General features: G+C 41.8%; 1 protein-coding gene across 3 annotated transcripts in view; it reads left to right on the top strand.

Moving 5' to 3' along the window:
* LOC111951901 (regulator of microtubule dynamics protein 2) overlaps positions 1-24,671 on the top strand; it is a 94,047-nt gene that overhangs the window by 50,453 nt on the left and 18,923 nt on the right. For all 3 annotated transcript variants that reach the window (XM_023970224.3, XM_023970225.3, XM_023970226.3), the window contains exons 3-5: positions 5,465-5,654; positions 6,730-6,832; positions 11,392-11,452. In XM_023970224.3, coding sequence (XP_023825992.1) covers positions 5,465-5,654; positions 6,730-6,832; positions 11,392-11,452 — 354 coding nt within the window. The remainder of the gene's footprint in view (positions 1-5,464; positions 5,655-6,729; positions 6,833-11,391; positions 11,453-24,671) is intronic.

The raw sequence follows: 24,671 nt of genomic DNA, 5'->3' as shown, positions 1-24,671 counted from the left end.
CCACTTTCCATTTGAGTAAACAAGCGCAGGGAGGGAAAGAGAGGCTGAATGAATGGAATATAAAAAGGATCAATCATATACGAACAAATTCATGGAAGACAATGCATTGGGGTTCTCTCCCCTAAGGATCTAGATACACTAACACGTTTCAGTTTGTTGGCACCAGCACATGATTTTGGTCACACCAATTTAAAAAAAAATAAAAAGTTGAGTTAGATGATGCCATCGGCCCGTGTCCCATAATTGCCTGCATTCCATACAGATCCAAGCTCAATAACGACTAGCCGTCTTTAAGTAGCATGCCCTGTCTTCTTACATTGATTTGGATACTGTAACAGCAAAGAAAAATATACTTAAAATAAAGTGCAAAATGTATTTATTGGCCGATTTCAAAAGTGCCATGTATTTTCTGTGAAATCCTCTAGAGGGCAGGATTTGAAAAAATATACTTAATACCAAAACGATACTACGGCAAAAAAATAAAAAATGGGTGAATAACTGATTTTATATATTTATTTTATGTTTAATTTCCATACTCAGAAACACGCTTTAAAAAAAAAAATTTATATAAAGAACTGAATTGGATGTTCCAAGGTCCATAGCAATGCTTTTAAAACCACATCACGGGACCCAGTTGTTAGATATCTAAATTTTAATTCAGGTGCGCACCAGCCAAACAGATGAGTTGTGTCTAGCTGTGTTTTTGCAGCGCACTTTTTAATGGAGTTTTCGGAACAAATGTCCACTGGAGGATTGATGCAAATAATCATGATTCTGTCAGGTAGGCATAGGCTACTTTGTGGTTACCTTTTGAATTGGCTTTTCATCTACCTGAAAATGGTAATGCCATCATTAGCATCGCTAACGGTTATAGAAAGTAGCACACCGCACACAGCAATTGTTTCAGTAATTTATAGGAAAAAAAACAAGTTGAAATCAACATTCAATGTTGTCTTGCCCATAATATCTGCACATGGTTTTACACAAGTGCAATAGACAACCGCAAACCTGGTTTGCGTACCCATTCTTACCTTAGCATTTACTGGTAGATATAACTTGCAACATATTTCTTACTGCTTTCCTACCCCAACTGCTGTCGGTCTTTGCTCCACGGAACAACCAGCTGTTTGAGAGCTGCGCACTCTCTCCGCCCAACATATTATCTTTCGGCTATATATGTGCAACGCGCATGTGATCATAATTAATCAACCTAATGAATGAACAGCTTTGGGAATCCATATAAAAAAATAAAAAATCTATTATATAGCCTAGATTAAAAATAGCATTATTACAATATTTTTTTCACTGGCCCAAGCTGGCCACTGARGGGATGATCGACTGACCCGGAAGGGTTTCCCAAACATCCCGTGTTGAGCACTGACACACAGACGGGCATTCCCGTACTGTTGTTGCCTCTTCATAAAGTTGGTTTATTTTTGGTCATTTGCACATTTACTGTTTGAATAAATCATGATGATTTAAAAAAAAAAAAAAAAAGCGAATTGTGAGCTAAAAAACTAACYTGACCAGGGAAAATGTTCAATGGCACTCTTGCGACCACTTAAAATCCGTGTCGCACTGCAAAGTCAAACTGTCGCAAATACGACTGTTTTGGTCGCAGTATCGAACCCTGTACTTGTACATTGTGTGCAGGTGCAAAAAAAAAACGAATGCACAACAATTTGGAGAATGGCCATTGCTGCTCACACAAATGCAAGTCCATTCAGAATTTTAAGTCCTGTATTGGCCCATACAGTGCATTCGTAAAGTATTCAGACCCCTTCACTTTTTCCAGTTTTTGTTATGTTACAGCCTTATTAAAAAATGAATACCTCATAATGACAAAGCAAACGCGGAAATATCACATTTACATGGTTTCAGACCCTTTACTCAGTACTTTGTTGAAGCACTTTTGGCAGTGATTACATCCTCGAGTCTTCGTGGCATTGACGCTACAAGCTTGGCACACCTGTATTTGGGGAGTTTCTCCCCTTCTTCTCTGCAGAACCTCAAGCTCTGCTAGTCTGGATGGGGAGCGTCGCTGCACAGCTATTTTCATGTCTCTCCAGAGATGTTCGATCGGGTTCAAGTCCGGGCTCTGGCTGGGCCACTGGGCCACATACAGAGACTTACTCAAGGACATACAGAGTCCCGAAGAAATTCCTGCGTTGTCTTGGCTGTGTGCTTAAGGTCGTTGTCCTGTTGGAAGGTCAACTTTCGCCCCAGTCTGCGGTCCTGGAGCAGGCTTTCATCAAGGATCTCTCTGTACTTTGCTCCTTTCATCTTTGCCTCGATCCTGACTAGTCTACCAGTCCCTGCCGCTGAAAAACATCTCCACAGCATGATGCTTCCACCACCATGCTTCACCGAAGGGATGGTGCCAGGTTTCCTCCAGGTGTGACGCTTGGCATTCAGGCCAAAGTGTTCAATCTTGGTCTCATCACAGTCTGAGAATCTTGTTTCCCAATGGTCTGAGAGTCCTTTAGGTGCCTTTTTTGGCAAACTCTAAGTGGGCTGTCATATGCCTACCATAAAGGCCTGATTGGTGGAGTGCTGCAGAGATGATTGTCCTTCTGTCACTGGAACTCTGTTAGAGTGACCAGTGGGTTCTTGATCACCTCCATTACCAAGGCCCTTCTCCCCTGATTGCTCAGTTTTCCCAGGCAGCCAGCTCTAGGAAGAGTCTTGGTGGTTCCAAACTTCTTCCATTTAAGAATGATGGAGGCTAATGTGTTCTTGGGGACCTTAAATGTTGCAGACATGTTTTTGTACCCTTCCACAGATCTGTGCCTCAAAACAATCTTGTCTTGGAGCTCTACGGACAATTCCTTCAACCTCTTGGCTTGGTTTTTGCTCTGACTTGCACTGTCAACAGTGGGACCTTATATAGACTGGTGTGTACCATTACAAATCATGTCCAATCAATTGAATTTACCCCAGGTGGAATCCAATCAAGTTGTAGAAGCATGTCAAGGATGATCAATGGAAACAGGATGCACCTGAGCTCAATTTCGGGTCTCATTGCAAAGGGTCTGAATACTTTTCTAAATAAGGTATTTCTGTTTTTGCTTTGTCATTGTGGGGTATTGTGTGTAGATTGACGAGAGACATGTATTTAATACATTTTAGACTAAGGCTGAAACGTAAAACAATTTGGAAAAAGTCAAGGGGTCTAAATACGTTCCGAATGCTCTGTAAATGGGTTCAGCACCAGCCTGKAGGTTTGGAGCTTACTCTGAGGTCACTGTGCAGAGATTAGGAATCTGGGTTTGTAAACAAGGCCACAGCTCCAGATCCCAGGAACGCCAATGGCCAGTGAACTGTACCCTGTGGTACACCGGTTCTATGTCTATTCATTAAAATTGTAATCTGCGGTTTTTAGGATAAAGATCATGGATTGTCTTTCTTGTCAGATTCATTCATTCCCTCTTCGTATGTTGCCCCCACATTTTTGTTAGAATTTTTAGATGTTGTATTTAACAAGTCTTGCCCTATTTTGGTAACACAAGATAATTCATTTTAGAATGAATGTCTTGTGAATCAATCGGCCGGGCTTTTCACTGTGTGTTGTGTGAGTGAGTGGGKCAGGTTCTTGGCTAGGGCCGCAGTGTGTTTGCTTTCTTCTGCTGAGAGGTGTGTGTGTGGACAGATTAAGAGCTGTGGTCTCGAGCAAACAGCGGCATTAAAGCAACAAGCAGAGGGAGTCTGAGCTAACATGCTGGGCTCGTTGGCCACACAAATGGAGAGATTGACAGCAGGAGAGATTGACAGCAGCATAATCCCTACATAAAGCACCTCCGTGACTGGGTGTGTTTCCATTTTTACTCAGTGGTCCAATTAGATTGGAAAATGGATGAAAATAGGCCTATAGCCATGATATTCTTGCATTGCATCGACTTTTGGTTGTCTATTTCAAGACAACAAGTGACACACTATCCCGGAAGRTTTAGGTGTTGGATTTTCTTAACTTTTCTGAGGCATTGGGTAGGCGTTGTTTGAGAAGGTTGGTATAGGCAGCCTAAGTAAGAGAGCGAAGCGTTCCATGTTGTTACAGCGTCATTGGATTTTACTGCCTGCCCCGCGGGTGAAGCAATGTTGCTGTTTTCCTGCATATACTGTACTTTTGGCTCCTCTGGCACAGACTTAAAGCTGCAGTATGTAACMTTTTGGGTGACCTGGCCAAATGTGCATAGAAATGTGCGTTAGTTCTGTCCTTCTCATTGAAAGCAATTCTAAGAAGCGGTAGATATGTTCTATGTGCACTTTCTATGTTTCCCGTTATTAAGTTTCGTTTTTTACTTTGTTTTTATACACCAGCTTCAAACAGCTGAAATTACAATATTTTTGGTTAAGGAAAATYTAGTTCACAGCGGTTTAGATGGTACAATGATTCTCTACACAATGCTTGCTTGTTTTGTCACAAACTGAAATTAGGCGAACTATAAAAAATGTAGCAACCAGGAAATGGCGGAGCGATTTCTGCGTAGTGCACCTTTAATTAATCAGCTATTCGGGCCTGACCTAAGTTTTGTGAGTTGGGAGGTATCTAAGATGGGGCTTCCACCACCTGTTGTGGGCCCACGATGTGCCGGTCAGCGGCCCGCTCCAACACACCTCCCCCTAGCCCAGAACCATCGCTCACAGACCCAAACGTTTCCTTAAGCACCGATGATGTAGCTGTTGCCAGCACTTAATGGAGGCCTTTCATGTTTAAACCTTTTCACTTTCAGTCTTCCATTTCTTTGAATTTCTACCTATGTCATTAATACACGCCTATTTCACCTCCCCTATTCAAGTGTTAGCTGAGGGTGTTAGTATGTACTTACAGTAATTGAAAGGGGGCTTTTTTGGAAGCGGTAAACCGGGGCTAATGCAGGGACATTATGTGCCACGCCATGACAGAGGCAAACAAGTCTCTGTGTTCGGTACTGGAAACCCTTCAGGTATCTGTGTCAAGACTTCTTAACTGCTAGGCAGCGTTTATACACAATTAAAGTAACCCACTTGTGTAATCAAACGTGTTGCTGTTTGCGTGTAAACCAACAGGGAAGGTTCATCTGTTATTGACAGCATCTGGCAGAGAGGGGGTAATTAAAGGCACTTGTTAACTAAGACTCACGCTCTGAGTCATTACCAGAGGGATCCCATTCTGGAGATACTCCCACCCCTCTTCACTATATATGTATAGCCTGATGCCAGTACAGTTTGTACTGTCTTGGCACACTAAGGCGTAGCCTATAGGCTACATTTTATATGGTWACCCAGTCATTGCGTAGGATCACTGGTTCCCACTCAGACCAAGTGGTCTGCTAGGAGTAGAATTGAAGCAACCACACAAGGGATTTTAAGTTTTAACCGCCCACACTTTCAGTTCATCTTCCTCCCACGTAACTATGACAACACATGCCAAGGAAACTGAGAATTTAGGCTGTGGCCCTAATGAATACTTCGTCTTGTGTTCCAGGTACATTACGGCTCTGACAGACTCTGAGGAAGAAGAGAAGAGTGAGGCTGATGAGAGTCAGGAGGAAGTGACAGTGATCGAGCCTCTGGACGAGTTCTCAGCCCTCTTGGAGAGGGTGGACGCTCTACACAACGGCACGGATGGAGACAAGAGGGAGTGCCTCCGCACCATGCTGGATAAGAGGACAGAGGTGGGCCACTTCAACCAACAGTCCTAGTCTTTAGTTTAGATGTCCTAGGCCTAGAAGCAATGTCCAAGACTGCTGCACYGAAGAAATGCCAGTCCGCGCAGCCAGAAATGCACAATATTGAAACGTTACTGATTAGTTTGCCCCGTTATTTTACACTATACTTAGATCAACGTTTCCCTGTGAGACTTGTGAATCAACATAATATCATCCCCCTTTTTAAATGCATCAACCAAAACGAATCTTTGCAAGATTGAGTCGGTGACTTTGCTGAAGGCAACAGAGTAGAATTCTACTAACAAGTAGCCAACGAGCCGTCTTTCCATCACCCGAGGTTGCGAGTAGATGCGCTTCTCAGGTCAAAGTGCAGAGCCACATGCACATTTGTTAATATTTTTTGCTAGTTAGCGAGTTATTTGCCCAGTTAGGCTATAGCTAATTATTGGTCAGCAATGGGGGAGTGACTGCTTCCTACAAGAGCACACAACTTGTACATTTCTAGCTGTCTTTGAAAAGCAAGTCAGGTAAATAGCTTTTATATGTCTTAAAGGGCCTGTGTTGTAATTTGAGCAAAGAAGCCAATAGGCAGAGGGTAGCCTACATTTTTCTTTGATTTTCTGTATGGTAATAATAATGACTTTTATTTTGTAAAGTAGTTTCTTGCATCATACAACATACTACAATGCAATATCCAGTCACCTATTTGGCCCATGTTGTTACAGACCAAGTAAAAAATATCTCCTACTTGTCAAAAGGTTAACATCAAGCCCTTCATAATTMTTTTAATGTCTCTGTAACTTAAAGGGTTACAGCCTCAGTGTTCACAGTAAGCACATGCTGGAAGTTGCACGGAATTCTCACAACGTTCAACTTTCCGCTCAGAAGACCTGAAATTTGCTCAATGCTGACAATAATCAGATGGAATATTGCATAGACGAAATCTATATTTTTCCAAAAGAGCAAAACAAATACTATTTGAATCCAAGTATGAACAGTGAAGTTCCACGGTGAAGCCTGCCTCCAAATTAAAGTCAATATGTGAAGTTTAATGACACAGACACTCCTCTTTTCTTCACAGTTTGGACAGAACACTACTTTCTTATGGCGACTAGTTCGGGCCTATGTGGATGTCCACGACATCACTACCAACCTAGAGCAGAAGAAGACCCATGCAGAGACGGGTAATAAACCACATACTGACCCCTTGATCTCCAGTATTCACAGCATGTACCAAAGATTAGGGTTATACAATTCCCCAAATTTCCCAAAATGCCAAGGTTTCTATTTCCCAAAATTCCCAGGTTTTTCAGAGTGTCTGGAAATATGCAACCATAACAGTTCCTGGTATTGGAGACATGCATGTTCATTTGCACAACTGGTTCTGCAGGCCACCCACTTGTTGGCAGTGTCCACGTCTCGGAGTAGCCTGGAGGTAGTCCTGGTGTAAATCAGCAACTGAATGACACCTGGAAAACCAACCAGTTGGCGTGAACCTCTAGTATTGATAATATGACCTCAGTAAGCCAATTTAAAATCTGGCCACAAAGATAACTGGCAGGATCTGTGGTGAGCTTTGGCGAAGTTTGTGAGCACAGCTGTCTTCTGTCATCCGTGGGCTTATGATGAAGTGCCCTACTTACAGCTATATGTGCATTAGCGATAATGCACAATGAGCCATTGACAGGGTCTATTGCTCCACATTAAGTTGTCAGTAAGACACGGTTGTGCATGGACTTGCAATCTAGCACGTTGGTACATTTGGCCAAAACAACACTACATATAACAGTTAACTTTTCACGCTCTTCACATGTCTAGAATGACGTAATGCTGTTGGCAAGAAGAAACAAAAGGCGACCGGCCTGCATGACTATAGACCTTTAGCGCCCACCTCGTCATCATGAAAAACTTGGAACACCTGGTTATGTCCCATCTCAAAACCACCACCACCGACGCCCTCCTTGACCACATACAGTTCGCCTACAGAGCCAATTGGTCTGTGGATGATGGCGTCAACATGGGCCTTCACTATCCTTCAACATCTCAACAACCCGAGGATATTGTTTGTGGACTTTAACTCAGCCTTCAACACATCATTCCGGACCTGCTACAGCATGAACTCACATAGCTGAATGTATCTGACTCTATCTGCCGGCGGATCACCGACTTCTGACCAACAGGACACAGCACGTTAAGATGGGAAAACATCTCTCAACACGGGGGCGCCACAGGGTTGCATGCTCTCTCCCTTCCTCTTCTAACTCTACACGAATGACTGCTCCTCCAAAGACACATCCGTCAAACTACTCAAGTTTGCTGATGACACCAACCTGGTTGGACTCATTTCTGACGACAAAAATCCAAGTACCATGGAGAGGGTGACCGCCTGGTGCAATCGCAACAACCTGGAACTCAACACAGTCAAAACCATGGAGATGGTGGTTGACTACAGGAAATTCCCCCCACCATCTTTCTCCCTCGTGATTGATGGCTCAGCCGTCAGCACGGCCAAGTCCTTCAAATTCCCTGGGGACAATCATCTCTCACAACCTCAAGGGGGAGGACAACATCAGTGGTGACCAAGAAGGCTCAACAGAGGATGTGTACCATCTGTGCCAGCTGAGGAAACTCAATCTCTCTGACAATTCTGGTTAGATTCTACACCATCATTGAGTCCATCCTCGCCTCTTCTATCACCGTCTGGTTTGGGTCTGCCTGTTGCAAGGGCAAACTGCAGCGCATCGTCCGGTCTGCGGAGAAGGTCATCGGGTGTCACCTTCCCTCCATGAAGGACCTGCATGCCTCCAGTACAAGACCATTGCCGACCCTGCCCACCCCAAACACCCCGCCTTTCAAAGACTGGCAGACGGTTTAGGTCCGCCACTTTAACCTTTTCTTCCCCCATGCTGTGGCCATCATCAACTGGCTATCGGGCTCATAGGGATTAAGTGACTTTGCATTGGACTGATTACTGCACCTTGTCATCAATGACCTGAAATACTAATCTGCATTATACTCCATTTCCCCATAATGTTTGTACCATACAGCTGTGGTGGCATATAGGGTTGTGGCGGTTATGACATTTCGTCAGCCGGTGATTGTCAATCAAATAATTGCCGGTCTCACGATAATTGACCGTTAATTAACATACACATTTAGTATCTCCTGGCTTCCACGCATAGCCTACAAGCCACTGATGCAGACCTTTGGAACAAAAAGTCTAATAAATCCATATAATATAGCCTTCACGATCACAATAAATCTATTATTTATTTTGGTCAGGTCTAAAGAAAGAACAGAATAGTATACTCAGTTGTTCTTATGTTAGGCCCTGATCTGGCTATGCCATATGGCTGTGAGCTACACTAGTTAATTTAGCAGACAAGATTTGCTTAGAATTCCATGGCATAATTTTATAGTATGAAGAATACAATTGAACATTAGCTGAATAAAATATAAATATTTTCTCCAAACGATTTGAGGGAGTGCGTCTTTTTTTCACATGCGTCTTTTCTGTGTTGAGCGGTTAACAAAGAAACAGGCAATCTTATATGCTTAATTTAGAGTTATTTCTGTAACTTTAGTTGTGAAAAAAACATTGGGCTATATGTTTAGATTTGTTAAATACATCCTAAGGCTGCATGATGCAACTCTAATGAGGATTTGAAAAAAGTCTCAAGTCATGAGCTCTGCTTTTTTTTGCGCAGGCTGTACACACTTCATCTGTCTCTCATTCACAATTTGACAAGCACTTGATAATTCCCCCTAAAAACATCCATGTTATTTGTGGCCGCTGTGCCCTTGGGCTGAATATAATAATTATAATTCCCTTCTCCCGGCTGCATGCTCCAAATCACCTCTCACTCAAATGGCTCTCTGTCATGTGATCGGGTCTTTCTCACAGGCTACAAGTGAAGACCGACACATCCGGTACGAAACTGCACGCTTCCGTATCCAATTCGCGCATATTAAAGATATTGGAAGAACTGTCCACATTTATTTTTCGTCAGCCAACAAGATGAGTAGGTCTAACGAACAGCAAAAGCACTAGTCTATGTCAATTTACTATCCCCCATAGTACAAAAGTTGACCTATTCTGTGCGAGAAAGAAATATTACAAACATAGTCTGGGACAGTTGTGGGATGGGATAGATCCCAAAGTAATACAACCACTAGCATCCCAAAACTTTTTAAAGCAATGAGGCTGACTCAACGGATCAGAATGTTTAGCTTTAAATGTTGATAACTATTATGCTATTTCTTCACATAAGCGCAGCAATGCGCACATGGCAGTAGGCTATAAGCGCAAATCTTTTCTTTTTATTGACCAGTCTGAGATGTGGCTTTTTCTTTGCAACTTTGCCTAGAAGGCCAGAATCCCGGAGTCGCCTCTTCTCAAACTAGACACTCTAATGTACTTGTCCTCTTGCTCAGTTGTGCACCGGGGTCTCCCACTCTTTCTATTCTGGTTAAAGCCAGTTTGTGCTGTTCTGTGAAGGGAGTAGTACACAGCGTTGTACGAGATCTTCAGTTTCTTGGCAATTTCTCGCATGGAATAGCCTTCATTTCTCAGAACAAGAATATACTGATGAGTTTCAAAAGAAAGTTCTTTGTTTCTGGCCATTTTGAGCCTGTAATCGATCCCACAAACGCTGATGCTCCAGATACTCAACTAGTCTAAAGAAGGCCAGTTGTATTGCTTCTTCAATGAGCACAACAGTTTTCAGCTGTGCTAACATAATTGCAAAAGTTTTTTCTAATGATCAATCAGCCTTTTAAAATGATAAACTTGGATTTGCTAACAACGTGCCATTGGAACACAGGAGTGATGGTTGTTGATAATGGGCCTCTGTACGCCTATGTAGATATTCCATTAAAAGTCAACCGTTTCCAGCTACAATAGTCATTTACAACATTAACAATGTCTACACTGTATTTCTGATCAATTTGATGTTATTTTACTGGACAAAAAAACTTGCTTTACTTTCAAAAACAAGGACATTTCTAAGTGACCCCAAACTTTTGAACAGTTATGTAGGTGTTCACTCAAATCGCTACATTCAGCTTGCATGTTTTTATTTTCTCCCTGCCTGTAAGCAGATAACTCACAACACTCTTTGCATGTCTCGTGTAACTGTAACAATATGTTGGCCATGAGCCTCGGCATATTACGTGCAGCACTATACCATTTACCATCTAGACTAGAGTCTTTCTTTTTTCTCAACAGAGACTGTTGTGTGATTGTGCTGAACAGCACAGACTGGCTTGACCTGTTTCTTCATACAGTAATCCTTCCTCATTAATGGGCCTCGAATCAAGGCTGGCCAGGTGCTTTCCGCAAAAGGCACCATTGTCAAATGGTTTGGAAACACAGAAGGAAACAGGGCGATGATGCAGTGTTGGCTATTTTAAAGCAACAAAGACATCACGTTTATGGCCCTGCTGTCGTTCTGGATTATCTTTCATGTCACTGTTGATTTTAATTTGTTCACCGTCTCATGCCCAGTCTCTTCTCTCGTTTTGTGTGGCGTCTTTTTGTTTTCGTGTGATGCGCGTCATTGAATGATGTCCATGTCATCTTGTGTGGTTCTGTTGAATCTCCTCATCTACTAAATGTAGGTACATTCCTATATGTTTGTGTATACTGTATGACGTGCACAAACGTGCTGCCAGTATTTTGTATGCTGAGTTCGCGTTTCAGTGCAGTAGCTCTGTTCATGTCCTCCCTCTTTTCTCCCCTCAGGGAAGAAAGTTGGAGAGGAAGCCGTGAAGATGAACCCTATGTGTGCCGAAAGTCATCAGTGGTGAGTCTTTTTTGCTAATAGCCATACGTTACACATACATCCTCTTAAACCTATGTTCCAGTCGTAGTTGGGCAACTCAATTCGCTTGTAGCCATTCGGTTATGTCATTTATGGCTAGGTGCCATGTCCGTCTTGCCACTTAAATGCCAAAGAGTGAACATTGTTACCTCTCCTTGGATGTCCGCTCCACTGACTTCATGCGTTGTTGTTGCTTCAGTGTTGTGTCCGCATGACGACCTGAATGACCTTAGAAAGTTTTGGAAGGCTATTAAGTCTATGTCTGGTAACAGTAATGTTAATGAATTTCCGTCATATGTTTTGAAGGCCTCTGTTGCTATATATGACAAAACTGAAATGCTGAATTGTTTCAATGAGCACTTTGTATCATCTGGTAGGCTGTTTGATTCAGTGTCCTCTGTGTCTGTACAACCCTGTGTGGATGAACCAGTGTCCTCTGTCTCTGTACAACCCTGTGTGGATGAACCAGTGAGAGCTGGTCAAACTTTTAGCTTTTTGCCATTCTCAGTGCAGGTGGTACATAAAGCCCTGAAATCCTTAGATCAGAGAAAGCCTGCAGGTCCTGATCTTTTGGATCCCTGCTTTTTAAATCTGGCAGCTGATTTCATAGCTGAACCACTTACATATCTGTTCAATCTAACCCTGGAATGTAATGAAATTCCAAAGATCTGGAAATCAGCATTTGTCCTACCACTTTTAAAAGGGGGAGATCCAACTCTTTTAAATAATTATAGGCCAATCTCAAAGCTGTCACCCCTGGTGAAAATACTTGAAACCCTTGTAAGTGAACAGCTAAAATAGTTTTTATTTACTAACTCTATTTTCGGGCTTCAGGAAGAAGCATAGCACAATTACAGCAGCCATGAAGGTTTTAAATGATTTCACTGAAGCCCTTGACAAAAAACAGCACTGTGTCTTACTTTGTATTGATCTCGCTAAGGCTTTTGATACAGTTGATCATGCTATACTAAGGCAGAGATTGTCGAGTGTAGGTCTTTCGGAGCATGCAGTTGCATGGTTTGCTAACTATCTGTCTGATAGAACTCAGTGCACTCAATTTGAGGGGTTATGTTTGTTAAATTGTCTGTCTTTAATGGTGTGCCCCAAGGCTCTGTACTTGGTCCTCTCTTATTCACTATTTATATAAATGATTTAGACAAAAATGTCCAAAATGCCCAACTTCATTTTTATGCTGATGATACTGTTATTTACTGTTGTGCCTCGTCTCTTACAAAAGCTTTCCAGAACTTGCAAACTGCTTTTTATACTGTTCAACATACCTTGTGTCAATTGAAGCGTATCCTCAATACTGACAAAACTAAACTAATTGTGTTTTGCAAGAAATAGACCTCTGAACCTTTCACCTATTACTACCTGTCAGGGCAAGGAGATTGAGGTTGTAACCTCATATAAATATCTTGGAATTTTAATTGATGACGGCCTCTCTTTTAAATTGCATATTCAACAACTTACAAAAAAATTGAAGCTGAATTTTATTTTAGGAATAAGGCCTGTTTTTCTTTTGAAGCCAGAAGGAGGCTACTATCAGCTACATTTATGCCTTTACTAGACAATGGGGATATTTTATATATGAATGCTTCCGCTCAGTGTTTGAGATCAATTGACACTCTTTACCATGGCACTTTGAGATTTATTTTAAACTGCAAAACCCTTACGCACCACTGCACTTTGTATACCAGGGTTGGCTGGCCTTCTCTAGTCACTCGTAGGCTCAGTCACTGGTATACTTTTATTTACAAAGCCATTTTGGGTTTACTACCTTTTTATTTGGGCATTTTTATTGTTCAGAAATGTGGTGGGTACTCTCTTTGTTCGCTGGACTTTGTCCTGCTAACTGTTCCAAATGTCCGAACTGAATTTGGTAAAAGGGCTTTTATACACTCTGCGCCATCGTCTTGGAACACCTTACAAAACACTTTTAAACTGGAAGAACTTGTCCCGATTGGTGTTTTTACATTTTGAGGCTGACTCCCTGACCTGTCAATGTTTTTAATTTGCTGTTTTTGATTTTGTTATACTCTTGTGAATTCAATGGTTTTTACTAGATTACTTGTAGTTTTTCATGTTGTCTGTCTGTAATTTTTGTAATGACTTGGTGCTGCCTATCTTGGCCAGGACACTCTTGAAAAAGAGATTTTAAATCTCAATGAGCCCTTCCTGGTTAAATAAATAAAATAGACTACCAGGCCCTCACTTCCTCCAACACCCATCCATGACCACATTGGCTGTGTGGTGTGTACTGTGCACACACCCACACTTACAGCCATGTGCAAGCACAAGGACATTGAGATGGTGAACAGAGGCTAGTGTTTACGATCTATTTGAAGCATGGTCCGTGAAGTAGCCTAAGTGTTTGTGTGTGTCTCCTTCTCCCTTGAACAACTGTGTGTCCCTGGAACTTTATCCAAATAAAATGTTGTTTGTCACATGCTTCGTAAACAACAGGTGTAGACTAAAGGTGTATGCTTTCTTCCCAGCTGAAACAGTTTGGTAGAGTTCGTGCATATATTATGACAACGTTTTGATGTTTTTGTTTGTTTTGGACTTCGGTGATGTTCGGGCACACTACATTTTTTCTGGAGGCAAGCTGAAGTTCGGAGCCGAAGTCTACGCCCCTTCGTCGGTGATTGGCCAACAGTAGGGATTCTTCATTAAAGTCTTTGTTGTCATTCAACGAGAGAGAACTCGTTTGCATGCACATTTTTTAAATGGAAAAATACTCAAAACCGTCAAAACTGTCAAAACCGTCAAAACCGTCAAAGTAAATGTAATTGATAAAATGACCTTAAGTATCAAAAGTAAAAGTATAAATCATTTCAAATTCCTTATATTAAGCAAACCAGACGGCACGATTTTCTTGTTTTTTTTTATTTACAGATAGCTGGGGCACACTCCAACACTCCAAACATATTTACAAACAACGCATTTGTGTTTAGTGAATCCGCCAGATCAGGTAGTAGGGATGACCAGGGATGTTCTCTTTTAAAGTGTGAATTGGACCATTTTCCTGTGTTGCTAAGCATTCAAAATGTAACGAGTAATTTTGGGTGTCAGGGAATATGTATGTAGTAAAAAGTACATCATTTTCTTTAGGAATGTAGTAAAACAAAAGGTAAAGTAGCCAAAAATAGAGAACTACAGATACCAAAAAAAACTATTTAAGTTGTATTTTTACTTAAGTACTTTACACCACTGCGCATTACCCTCTGTAGCGCCATGCCGTTGCCATACCAAGCGGTGATGCAGCCAGTCTGAAAAACAGCTATCTCAAAGCCATCAGACTTTTAAATAGCCATCACTAGACGGCTACCACCCGGTTACTCAACCCTGCACATTAGAGGCTGCTGCCCTATGTACATAGACATGAAATCACTGGTCACTTGAATCACGCTTACATACTGCTTTACTAATTTCATATGTATATACCGTATTTTAGTAAATGCCACTCTGACATTGCTCGTCCTAATATTTATATATTTCCTAATTCCGTTCTTTTACTTTTAGATGTGTGTTGTTGTGAATTGTTAGATATTACTGCACTGTTGGAGATAAGAACACAAGCATTTCGCTTCACCTGCAATAACATCTGCTAAACATGTGTATGTGACCAATAAAATTTGATTATAACGCATTTTATCCTTGTAACTGTGAATCAAACACAATGATCATGAACGTTGATACTGTAAATGACATGAGTTTGGAAATATGAAATGCACATTTGGACTCAAGGGTGTGGGGTTTTGCTTGTATGACGTCAAAGCGGTATTTATTATAATCCTCAACATCTCATCTTTCAGAACCCGTCGACTCCCCTCAATTTACAGCATTTCCCTCTCTTGTCAACAACAAATGTGCAAAAGTAGCCCAATTAGTGGGAGGGATAGGGGCATCTTTGTCATGTGCGGTGCTCAAGTTTATAACGTCTGTCAGTCAAAACCCATACTGCGCTGGGAAGCGGAGAAACTGAGCTCTGACGGGCTGTGAGTGGAAAGGCCTATGTTAATACAGGCCCTGAGACAGAATGAAAACATGCAGCTTGAGTAGCCTCAGGACAGAAGTTCAGAAGCCTATGGTTTTGGGTGAGTGACAGAGTTGTCCTGCGGTCCCTAGAATAGTGACAGGCCTTTTTGCGCTGAAACGTGTGTCCGGAATCTTGTCCTTACAAGCATCTGGGTTTAGAGTGCATTGCAATCCCTGCCAGTTAAAGTAGGACAAGGCCAATCATCACTCCACAGAGTCAGGAAAATATTCCCCAGACAGATTGATTTAAGATTGTGTGCGTGCGTGCGTGTCTTCGTTATGCTGCCAAAGCACACCAGGCCATGGCAGGAGATTGTCTGATTTTGTATGAGCTAATCTTGATGATGATCTAATTTATGTTGAGTTAACCCCATGCTAGTGAAACTGGTGCACTCTGTGTAGCATTTAATAAAGACTTAAAAATGACATCTTGCAAATGAAGGCCAATTCTGATACAGCTGACATGTTTTGCCACGATAATAATATAGTGATGTGTTTATATCTCAAGATAACATACAGTACATTCGGAAAGTATTCATACTCCTTCCCTTTTTCCACAATTTGTTACGTTACAGCCTTATTTTCTAAAATGTATTAACATACATCTTGAATAACGTTCCAACCGGAGAACTAGATTGACTTCAGAAGAGTGGTGGAACGGAGGTCCTCCTCATGTGAAGGCGCGTGTTCAATGCGTGGTCACCTCATGGCAGTGATTACTAATTCCTGTCTTCTTCGGCCCCCCTTCACATTAGTCAGCAGACAAAGTTCTATTGACTGTTGACATCTAGTGGAAGCCGTAGGAAGTGAAAACTCATCAATATCTCGCTCTAATTTCAATGAGAGCTTGGTTGAAAATCTGCCACCTCAGAAACAATTCAAACAGGAAGTGGAACTTCTCAGGTTTTTGCCTGCCATATGAGTTCTGTTATACTCACAGACATAATTCAAACAGTTTTAGAAACTTCAGTGTTTTCTATCCAATACGAATAATAATATGCATATATTAGCAACTGGGACTGAGGAGCAGGCAGTTTACTATGGGCACCTCTGTGCACCTTTCATCCAAGCTACTCAATACTGCCCCTGCAGCCATAAGAAGTTAAATCATTTGTTTCCCTCAATCTACACACTACCCCATAATGACAAAGCAAAAACATGTTTTTAGATATTTTTGCAAATGTGTAAAAAAATAAGAAATACCTTTTTTATTTACATAAGTATTCAGACCCTTTGCTATGAGACTCAAATTGAGCTCCGGTGCATTCTGTTTCCATTGATCAACTTGATTAGAGTCCACCTGTGGTAAATTCAATTGATTGGACATGATTTGGAAAGGCGCACACCTGTCTATATAAGGTTCCACAGTTGACAGTGCATGTCAGAGCAAAAACCAAGCCATCCGGTAAAGGAATTGTCCGTAGACCTCCGAGACAGGATTGTGTCGAAGCACAGATCTGGGGAAGGGTACCAAAACATTTCTGCAGCATTGAGGGTCCCAAAAAACACAGTGGCCTCCATAAATCCTAAATGGAAGAAGTTTGGAACTACCAAGACTCATCCTAGAGATGGCCGCTCGGTCAGGGGGAAAAGGGCCTTCGTCAGGGAGGTGACCAAGAATCTGATGGACAACCATCTCTGCTGCACTCCACCAATCAAGCCTTTATGGTAGAGTGGCCAGATGGAAGTATGTACACTCCTCAGTAGAAGGCACATGACAGACCACTTGGAGTTTGCCAAAAGGCACCTAAAGGACTCTGACCATGAGAAACAAGATTCTCTGGTCTGATGAAACCAAGATTGAACTCTTTGGCCTGAATGCCAAGCGTCACATGCGGAGGAAACCAGACACTGCTCATCACTAGGTCACCACCATCCCTACGGTGAAGCATGGTGGTGGCAGCATCATGTCTTGGATGTTTTTCAGTGGCAGGGACTGGGAGACTAATCAGGATCGAGGGATAGATGAATGGAGCAAAGTACAGAGATCCTTGATAAACCTGCTCCAGAGTGCTCAGGACCTCAGACTGGGGCGAAGGTTCACCTTCCAACAGGACCACTATCCTAAGCACACAGCCAAGATAACGCAGGAGTGGCTTCGGGACAAGTCTCTGAATCTCCTTGAGTGTCCCAGCCAGAGCCCGGACTTGAAGTTGATCTAACATCTCTGGAGAGACCTGAAAATAGCTGTGCAGCGACGCTCCCCATCCATTCTGACAGAGACAGAGGATCTGCAGAGAATAATGTGATAATGGGTCTGAATACTTAAGTAAATGTGATATGATATTTTTTTTAAATACTTTTCCCAAAATTTCTAGAAACCTGTTTTTGCTTTGTTGTTATGGGGTATTGTGTGTAGATTGAGGGGGAAAAACTAAAGTAACAAAATGTGGAAAAAGTGATGGGGTCTGAATATGTTCCTGTTGCACTGTAGAAGCCAATATTTTATAACATCATTTTTAGTCTCTGATGGTTCATGTTCCTTTTGCACCAGTTTCTGCTCTATATCCTGAAAACATAGAACATCTTATATCAGCACCTGATTATATTGTATCGTGAGGTGCCTGGCAATTCCCAGCCCTAATAGGTATGCATCTTCTAGTGGTGCACGGGTCAGCTGTTTGTTCACCCGCCCGCAATCGCTAATAACCCAATCGCAGCCGCCCAACTATGTGATCGACATTGTCGATTCGGTCTTATGTAGCAAAAAAACATTTTTTTATATATATATTTTTTTACATTGGATGAAAGTAGAGACTCCGAGATAAGAAAATGGTATATCATACAATGCAGTTAAGGAATAATGGGGAAGTAATTCTGCTTTGAAAGTTTATAAACTTGTAACCCTACTTTTGAGAAAATAGCCCTTGAGTGTTTTGGTGGACCAACTGGAGAGCTCTTTGTCTACACCCATTCAGCATCGTTCACACCTTCTTAAGCCTTAGCCCCACCCATCTCTTTAAGGATTCACATGCTATATCAAATATAATATACGTTTATTTGTCACGTGTAAGTGATACAGTAAAGTGGTTACTTGCATAGTAGCAATATCAAAAACAAAGTGTCCAGATAAAATATTTGTATCATTATTAGATGACACTTACCCGACACACTTGTCTAATTTGATGGGGTCATGTGAAGGAAATGCTATAACCAACCCCCAGCCACATCTAGCTAAGTGGATGGGTCACTATTGTCTAGACATGTATGTACACATGTTCATGAAATAGAATAGATGGCCGTAGTCACCACCAGACACACCTGGTTAATTTAATGGGTCATGTAATAATCCGGCCAAAATGGAGTCTTTTATTTAGACATGTAGCTAGCTAAACAAGGAATCGGCATAATCCGAACTGATACTACTACCAATACAAACATTGTCATAGCTGTAGTATAAATCTGCAGGGAGCTAAAGCTAACAAACTAGGTCCAATGTTAGCTAGCTAACATTAGGCTATAACTAGCAATGTAAATGGATTCTGATTTGAATAATATTACTCCACAGATCATAAACGTAATGTTAGCTTGCGAGCCATCAAGCTAAAGTTTGATAGATAACAGTTCGCTTTAGCTTGCAATAAAAATGACTTTGACAACATTTGGAAAGTTTTATCTGAAAATGTAGCTAGACACTTACCCGTATACATGGATGAACTCCTTACGGCAGACTGGAACCATTTAACTCCATTTTGTTTGTAGCTACATCTTGTTTAGCCAGTGTCAAGTCACTCCGGTTCACACTGACCGTGGTGTGTACATAAAGTAGCCCATCACAACTTTTTCCAACAGATCTGTCGATAGCGCCTGCTAAATTCAGGGCATCAATGTTGTTGAGAAAACAATCAGGGGAGATGTTCGATCAGGTTCAAGTCCGGGTACTGGCTGGGCCACTCAATGACATTCAGAGACTTGTCCCGAAGCCACTCTTGCGTTGTCTTGGCTGTGTGCTTAGGGCCGTTGTCCTGTTGGAAGGTGAACCTTAGCCCCAGTCTGAGATGCTGAGTATCTGGAGCAGGTTTTCATCAATGATCTCTCTGTGCTTTGCTCTGTTCATCTTTGCCTCGATCCTGACAAGTCTCCACGTCCCGGCCGCTGAAAAACATCCCCCCACAGCATGATGCTCCCACCACCATGCTTCACCGTAGGGATGGTATTGGCCAAGTGATGAGCAGTGTCTGGTTTCCTCCAGACGTGATGCTTGACATTCAGGCCAAAGAGTTCCATCTTGGTTTCATCAGACCAGAGAATCTTGTTTCTCATGTTTCAGGCTGCGGACTGCTGCTCTGGCCTCACGGGAAACAGTACGTGGAGATGGTGAGAAAAGGAGAACTACCCAATCCAAAGTGCAAGTCTTTTGACTTAGTGAATGACAGCTGTGCTGCTTTCCCTGTGACAGTGGGCATCTTCAATGGCGTAGCCAGACAAATCACCCCCTTCCTCACCATGTACCAAACAGACAAACCCGTACTGCCCTTCCTGAGTGAGAACATGTTAAAAATCATAAAAGGTAAAGAAATATGGATAATTATTGATAAGTTGACCACATTTTGTATGTGTGTGTGATACGATTGATACAGTATTTATGGTGTTTTGTCTTCAAAATACATGGGAGAGAAAGGATCATTCCTAGTGCGGTTTACTAAAATAAAGTATTAATCAAACAATCGTCACATTGTGATTTATTTGGGCTGTTTTATGTGTACATTAATGGAATGAAACTCATGTTAAAATGTAATCTAGAATCCAAGTTTCTTATCCGAGCTTAAACTAAAGAACAATATTCATTAGCTCACAGCTCATGGAACGGTTGTGAAGGAAAACACCCTGAAAGAAGCCACCTCAACACTGAAGCTCCTCCAAGTTCCATTTGAGGACAGCAGTCAGCGCACGGACAGTTCAATGATTAACACTGGATTTGCACCAGAAACAACCCTCAATCAACTCAAATCTCCCAGAAAGATTACAGAGAGGCATGTGCTGGAGATCAAGATGGACTGCAAGAGACTCGTGATCACACTGCTGGAGAAGGTAATGAAGAAGGCTCCAGTGCACCACCATATGGTGAGAAGCATGCAGTGCTTTGAGCCAAGATGGATGGCAATATCCAAACAGCTGTGTGTACCACAGATAAAGAGAATTAAGCTTACACTCGTTACTGCCAACCATGTGGAGGAGTCCGTGTGTGATGATGTTCTGAGAGAGTTCAGAGTTTTTTTGATGCTGCTGCACTCCAAGCCAGCTTCGGAGAGTTTGACCCCAAGACAAACCGGGTGGACACACTGGTGCAGGAGACCATGGGGTCAAAAGATGCCTTCTCCAGGCTGTGGGATGTTGTTCAGATGCTGCTTGTCCTGTCTTATGGACAGGCTAGTGTGGAGAGGTGACTCTCAGTCAATAAGGAGGTTGTGGTAGAGAATCAGAAGGAGAACACACTAGTGGCTCTGAGGCTCATTGTTGATCACGTCAGAGACGTTGGGGGTATAACCAAGTTACAGGTACGCTGTCGTTTTCATGAATTGTTTGTGTGTCTGTTTGAACTGTTTATGCCATTTCTCTTTTGACGTGGACATTTTCTGTACGCCGAGTACGTTTCTGTAAACAGACAAAGTAATCTACAGATCACCAAAGAGCTGTTGACGTCAGCCGCAGGAGCAAGGCTGAGGTACCATGGGTGCTTGGATGAGCAGAAAAGACTGAAGGAGAGACAAGTCATCGACCTGAAGAGAAAGGGTCTCATTGATGAGCTGCACGACTTGAAGAAGAAGAGGGCCAGGTTGGGAGCTGATATCAGTGCTCTTGAAAAATCAGTTGAGGAATATGCAGAGAAGGCAGATGCTACAAGCAAACTGACTTGCATCGCAAAATCCCTCCGTTTCTGACGCACTGCAAAAGAGAAGGCATCTCTGCTGGAGATTGAAAAACAGATCAAAGAGAAACTTGTAGCAATGAAAAACTAAGCTGGCAAAATACTGTTCAGCACTTATGGTATGAGAGTGTTCAGTTTATCGGACTGAAAGTTGTGTGTGTGTGTTTTCCAGGGGCATGAGGGTTGTCCTAACCCTACCGCTGCTGTGTCATCATCGTGTGTGTGTTCCATTTTAGCTCCTGGACTGTCAGAAATGTGAATAGGAAGTTAAGTTTCAATGTCAAACAAACAAATTGTTCAGGGTTTGTGTGTGTCTTCCAGGGGCATGAGATTTTACCTAACCCTACCTACCCCCTGCTGTGTCATCAGCGGTTGTGTGTGTGTGAAAATATCTCCTGCACTGTCCGGGACAGTCAAAAATGTAAATAGTAAGTTAAGTTTAAATGTGAAACAACTTCTTCAGGTTTGCGTGTATGTTTTTAACTCCGACTGTCAGACCACAAAAAGAAAGCACTTGTTATGTAAAAAAAAATTATCTCCAGTTTTTCCTGTTGTGTCTGTTAAGGTATTCCTGTCCACAATTATTTTATTAATCTTTATTATTTTAACCAAAACTGTGATAAATAAGCTTTGCCACATTTGACACTCATTGACTAGTGCCACTACCTTATTTTCTATGAACACATAGATGCCACCAATGATTGGTCATGAAAATTTGGTTAAAAGTAATGGGGAAAGTCCTGAAATTTCATCTGTCAAAATGTGTATGAACCCTGAATTGGTATGCTTGTAATCGTTAAAGAATGGGGAGTTTTTCAGGATGAGCACAGTCAAAGTTATAGAGGAAAACCTGCTTCAGTCATTCTGGGAGATGAATTCACCTTTCAGTAGGACAATAACCTAAAACACAAGGCCAAATCTACACTGGAGTTGCTTACCAAGTAGACAGTGAATGTTCCTGAGTGGCCAAGTTACAGTTTTTAATTAAATCTGCTTGAAAAGCTATGGCAAGACATGGAAATGGTTGTATAGCAATGATCAATAACCAATTTGACAGAGCTTGAAGAATTTTAGACGAATAATCGGTGTATATACAGTTGAAGTTTACATACACCTTAGCCAAATACATTTAAACTCAGTTTTTCACAATTCCTGACATTTAATCCTAGTAAAGATTCCCTGTCTTAGGTCAGTTAGGATCACCACTTTATTTTAAGAATGTGAAATGTCAGAATAATAGTAGAGAGAATTATTTTTTTTAAATTCACCTTTATTTAACCAGGTAGGCTAGTTGAGAACTAGGCCTCATTTGCAACTGCGACCTGGCCAAGATAAAGCAAAGCAGTTCGACACATACAACAACACAGAGTTACACATGGATTAAACAAACATACAATCAATAATACAGTAGAAAAATCTATAAACAGCATGTGCAAATGAGGTAGGATAAGAGAGGAAAGGCAATAAATAGGCCATGGTGGCGAAGTAATTACAATATAGCAATTCAATATAGGCTATCTCTGCAGTAGATTGCAACGCCGCCCCTTTGGCAGTTCTATCTTGGCGGAAAATGTTATAGTTAGGGATGGAAAATTCAGTGGTTTTCCTAAGCCAGGATTCAGACACGGCTAAGGCATCTGGGTTGGCAGAATGTGCTAAAGCAGTGAATAAAGCAAACTTAGGGAGTAGGCTTCTAATGTTAACATGCATGAAATGAATGATTTATTTCAGCTTTTATTTCTTTCATCACATTCCCAGTGGGTCAGAAGTTTACATACACTCAATTAGTATTTGGTAGCATTGCCTTTAAATTGTTTAACTTGGGTCAAACGTTTTGGGTAGCCTTCCACAAGCTTCCCACAATAAGTTGGGGGAATTTTGACCCATTCTTCCTGACAGAGCTGGTGTAACTGAGTCAGGTTTGTAGGCCTCCTTGCTCGCACACGCTTTTTCAGTTCTGCCCACAAATTTTCTATAGGCTGAGGTCAGGGCTTTGTGATGGCCACTCCAATACCTTGACTTTGTTGTCCTTAAGCCATTTTGCCACAACTTTGGAAGTATGCTTGGGGTCATTGTCCATTTGGAAGACCCATTTGCGACCAAGCTTTAACTTCCTGACTGATGTCTTGAGATGTTGCTTCAATATATCCACATCATTTCCCACCCTCATGATGCCATCTATTTTGTGAAGTGCACCAGTCCCTCCTGCAGCAAAGCACTCCGACAACATGATGCTGCCATCCCCGTGCTTCACGGTTAGGATGGTGTTCTTCTGCTTTCAAGCCTCCCCCATTTTCCTCCAAACATAATGATGGTCATTATGGCCAAACAGTTCTATTTTTGTTTCATCAGACCAGAGGACATTTCTCCAAAAAGTACGATCTTTGTCCCCATGTGCAGTTGCAAACTGTAGTCTGGCTTTTTTATGGCGGTTTTGGAGCAGTGGCTTCTTCCTTGCCGAGCGGCTTTTCCGGGTATGTCGATATAGGACTCGTTTTACTGTGGATATAGATACTTTTGTACCTGTTTCCTCCAGCATCTTTCCAGGGTCCTTTGCTGTTGTTCTGGGATTGATTTGCACTTTTTGCACCGAAGTACGTTCATCTCTAGGAGACAGAACACGCCTCCTTCCTGAGCGGTATGACGTCTGTGTGGTCCCATGGGGTTTATACTTGCGTACTATTGTTTGTGCAGATGAACGTGGTTCATTCAGGCGTTTGGAAATTGCTCCAAAGGATGAACCAGACTTGTGGTCTACAATTATTTTCTGAGGTCTTGGCTGATTTCGTTTCATTTTCCCATGATGTCAAGCAAAGAGACACTGAGTTTAAAGGTAGCCCTTGAAATACATCCACAGGTACACCTCCAATTGACTCAAATTATGTCAATTACCCTATCAGAAGCTTCTAAAGCCATGACATATTTTTCTGGAATTTTCCAAGCTGTTTAAAGGCACAGTCAACTGTAGTGTAAGTAAACTTCTGGCCCACTGGAATTGTGATACAGTGAATTATAAGTGAAATAATCTGTCTGTAAACAATTGTTGGAAAAATGACTTGTGTCATGGACAAAGTAGATGTCCTAACCGACTTGCCAAAACTATAGTTTGTTAACAAGAAATTTGTGGAGTGGTTGAAAAACGAGTTTTAATGACTCCAACCTAAAAGTGTATGTAAACTTTCGACTTCAACTGTAGTGCAAAGCTCTTAGACTTACCCAGAAAGAATCACAGCTGTAATCACCACCAAAGGCGCTTCTAACATTTATTGACTCAAAGTTGTGAGTACTTAT

Source organism: Salvelinus sp. IW2-2015, linkage group LG25, assembly GCF_002910315.2.
Source record: "Salvelinus sp. IW2-2015 linkage group LG25, ASM291031v2, whole genome shotgun sequence".
Classification (NCBI taxonomy): domain Eukaryota; kingdom Metazoa; phylum Chordata; class Actinopteri; order Salmoniformes; family Salmonidae; genus Salvelinus; species Salvelinus sp. IW2-2015.
Note: the sequence above shows the minus strand (reverse complement) of the source record. Positions and strands in the feature narration are given on the sequence as shown.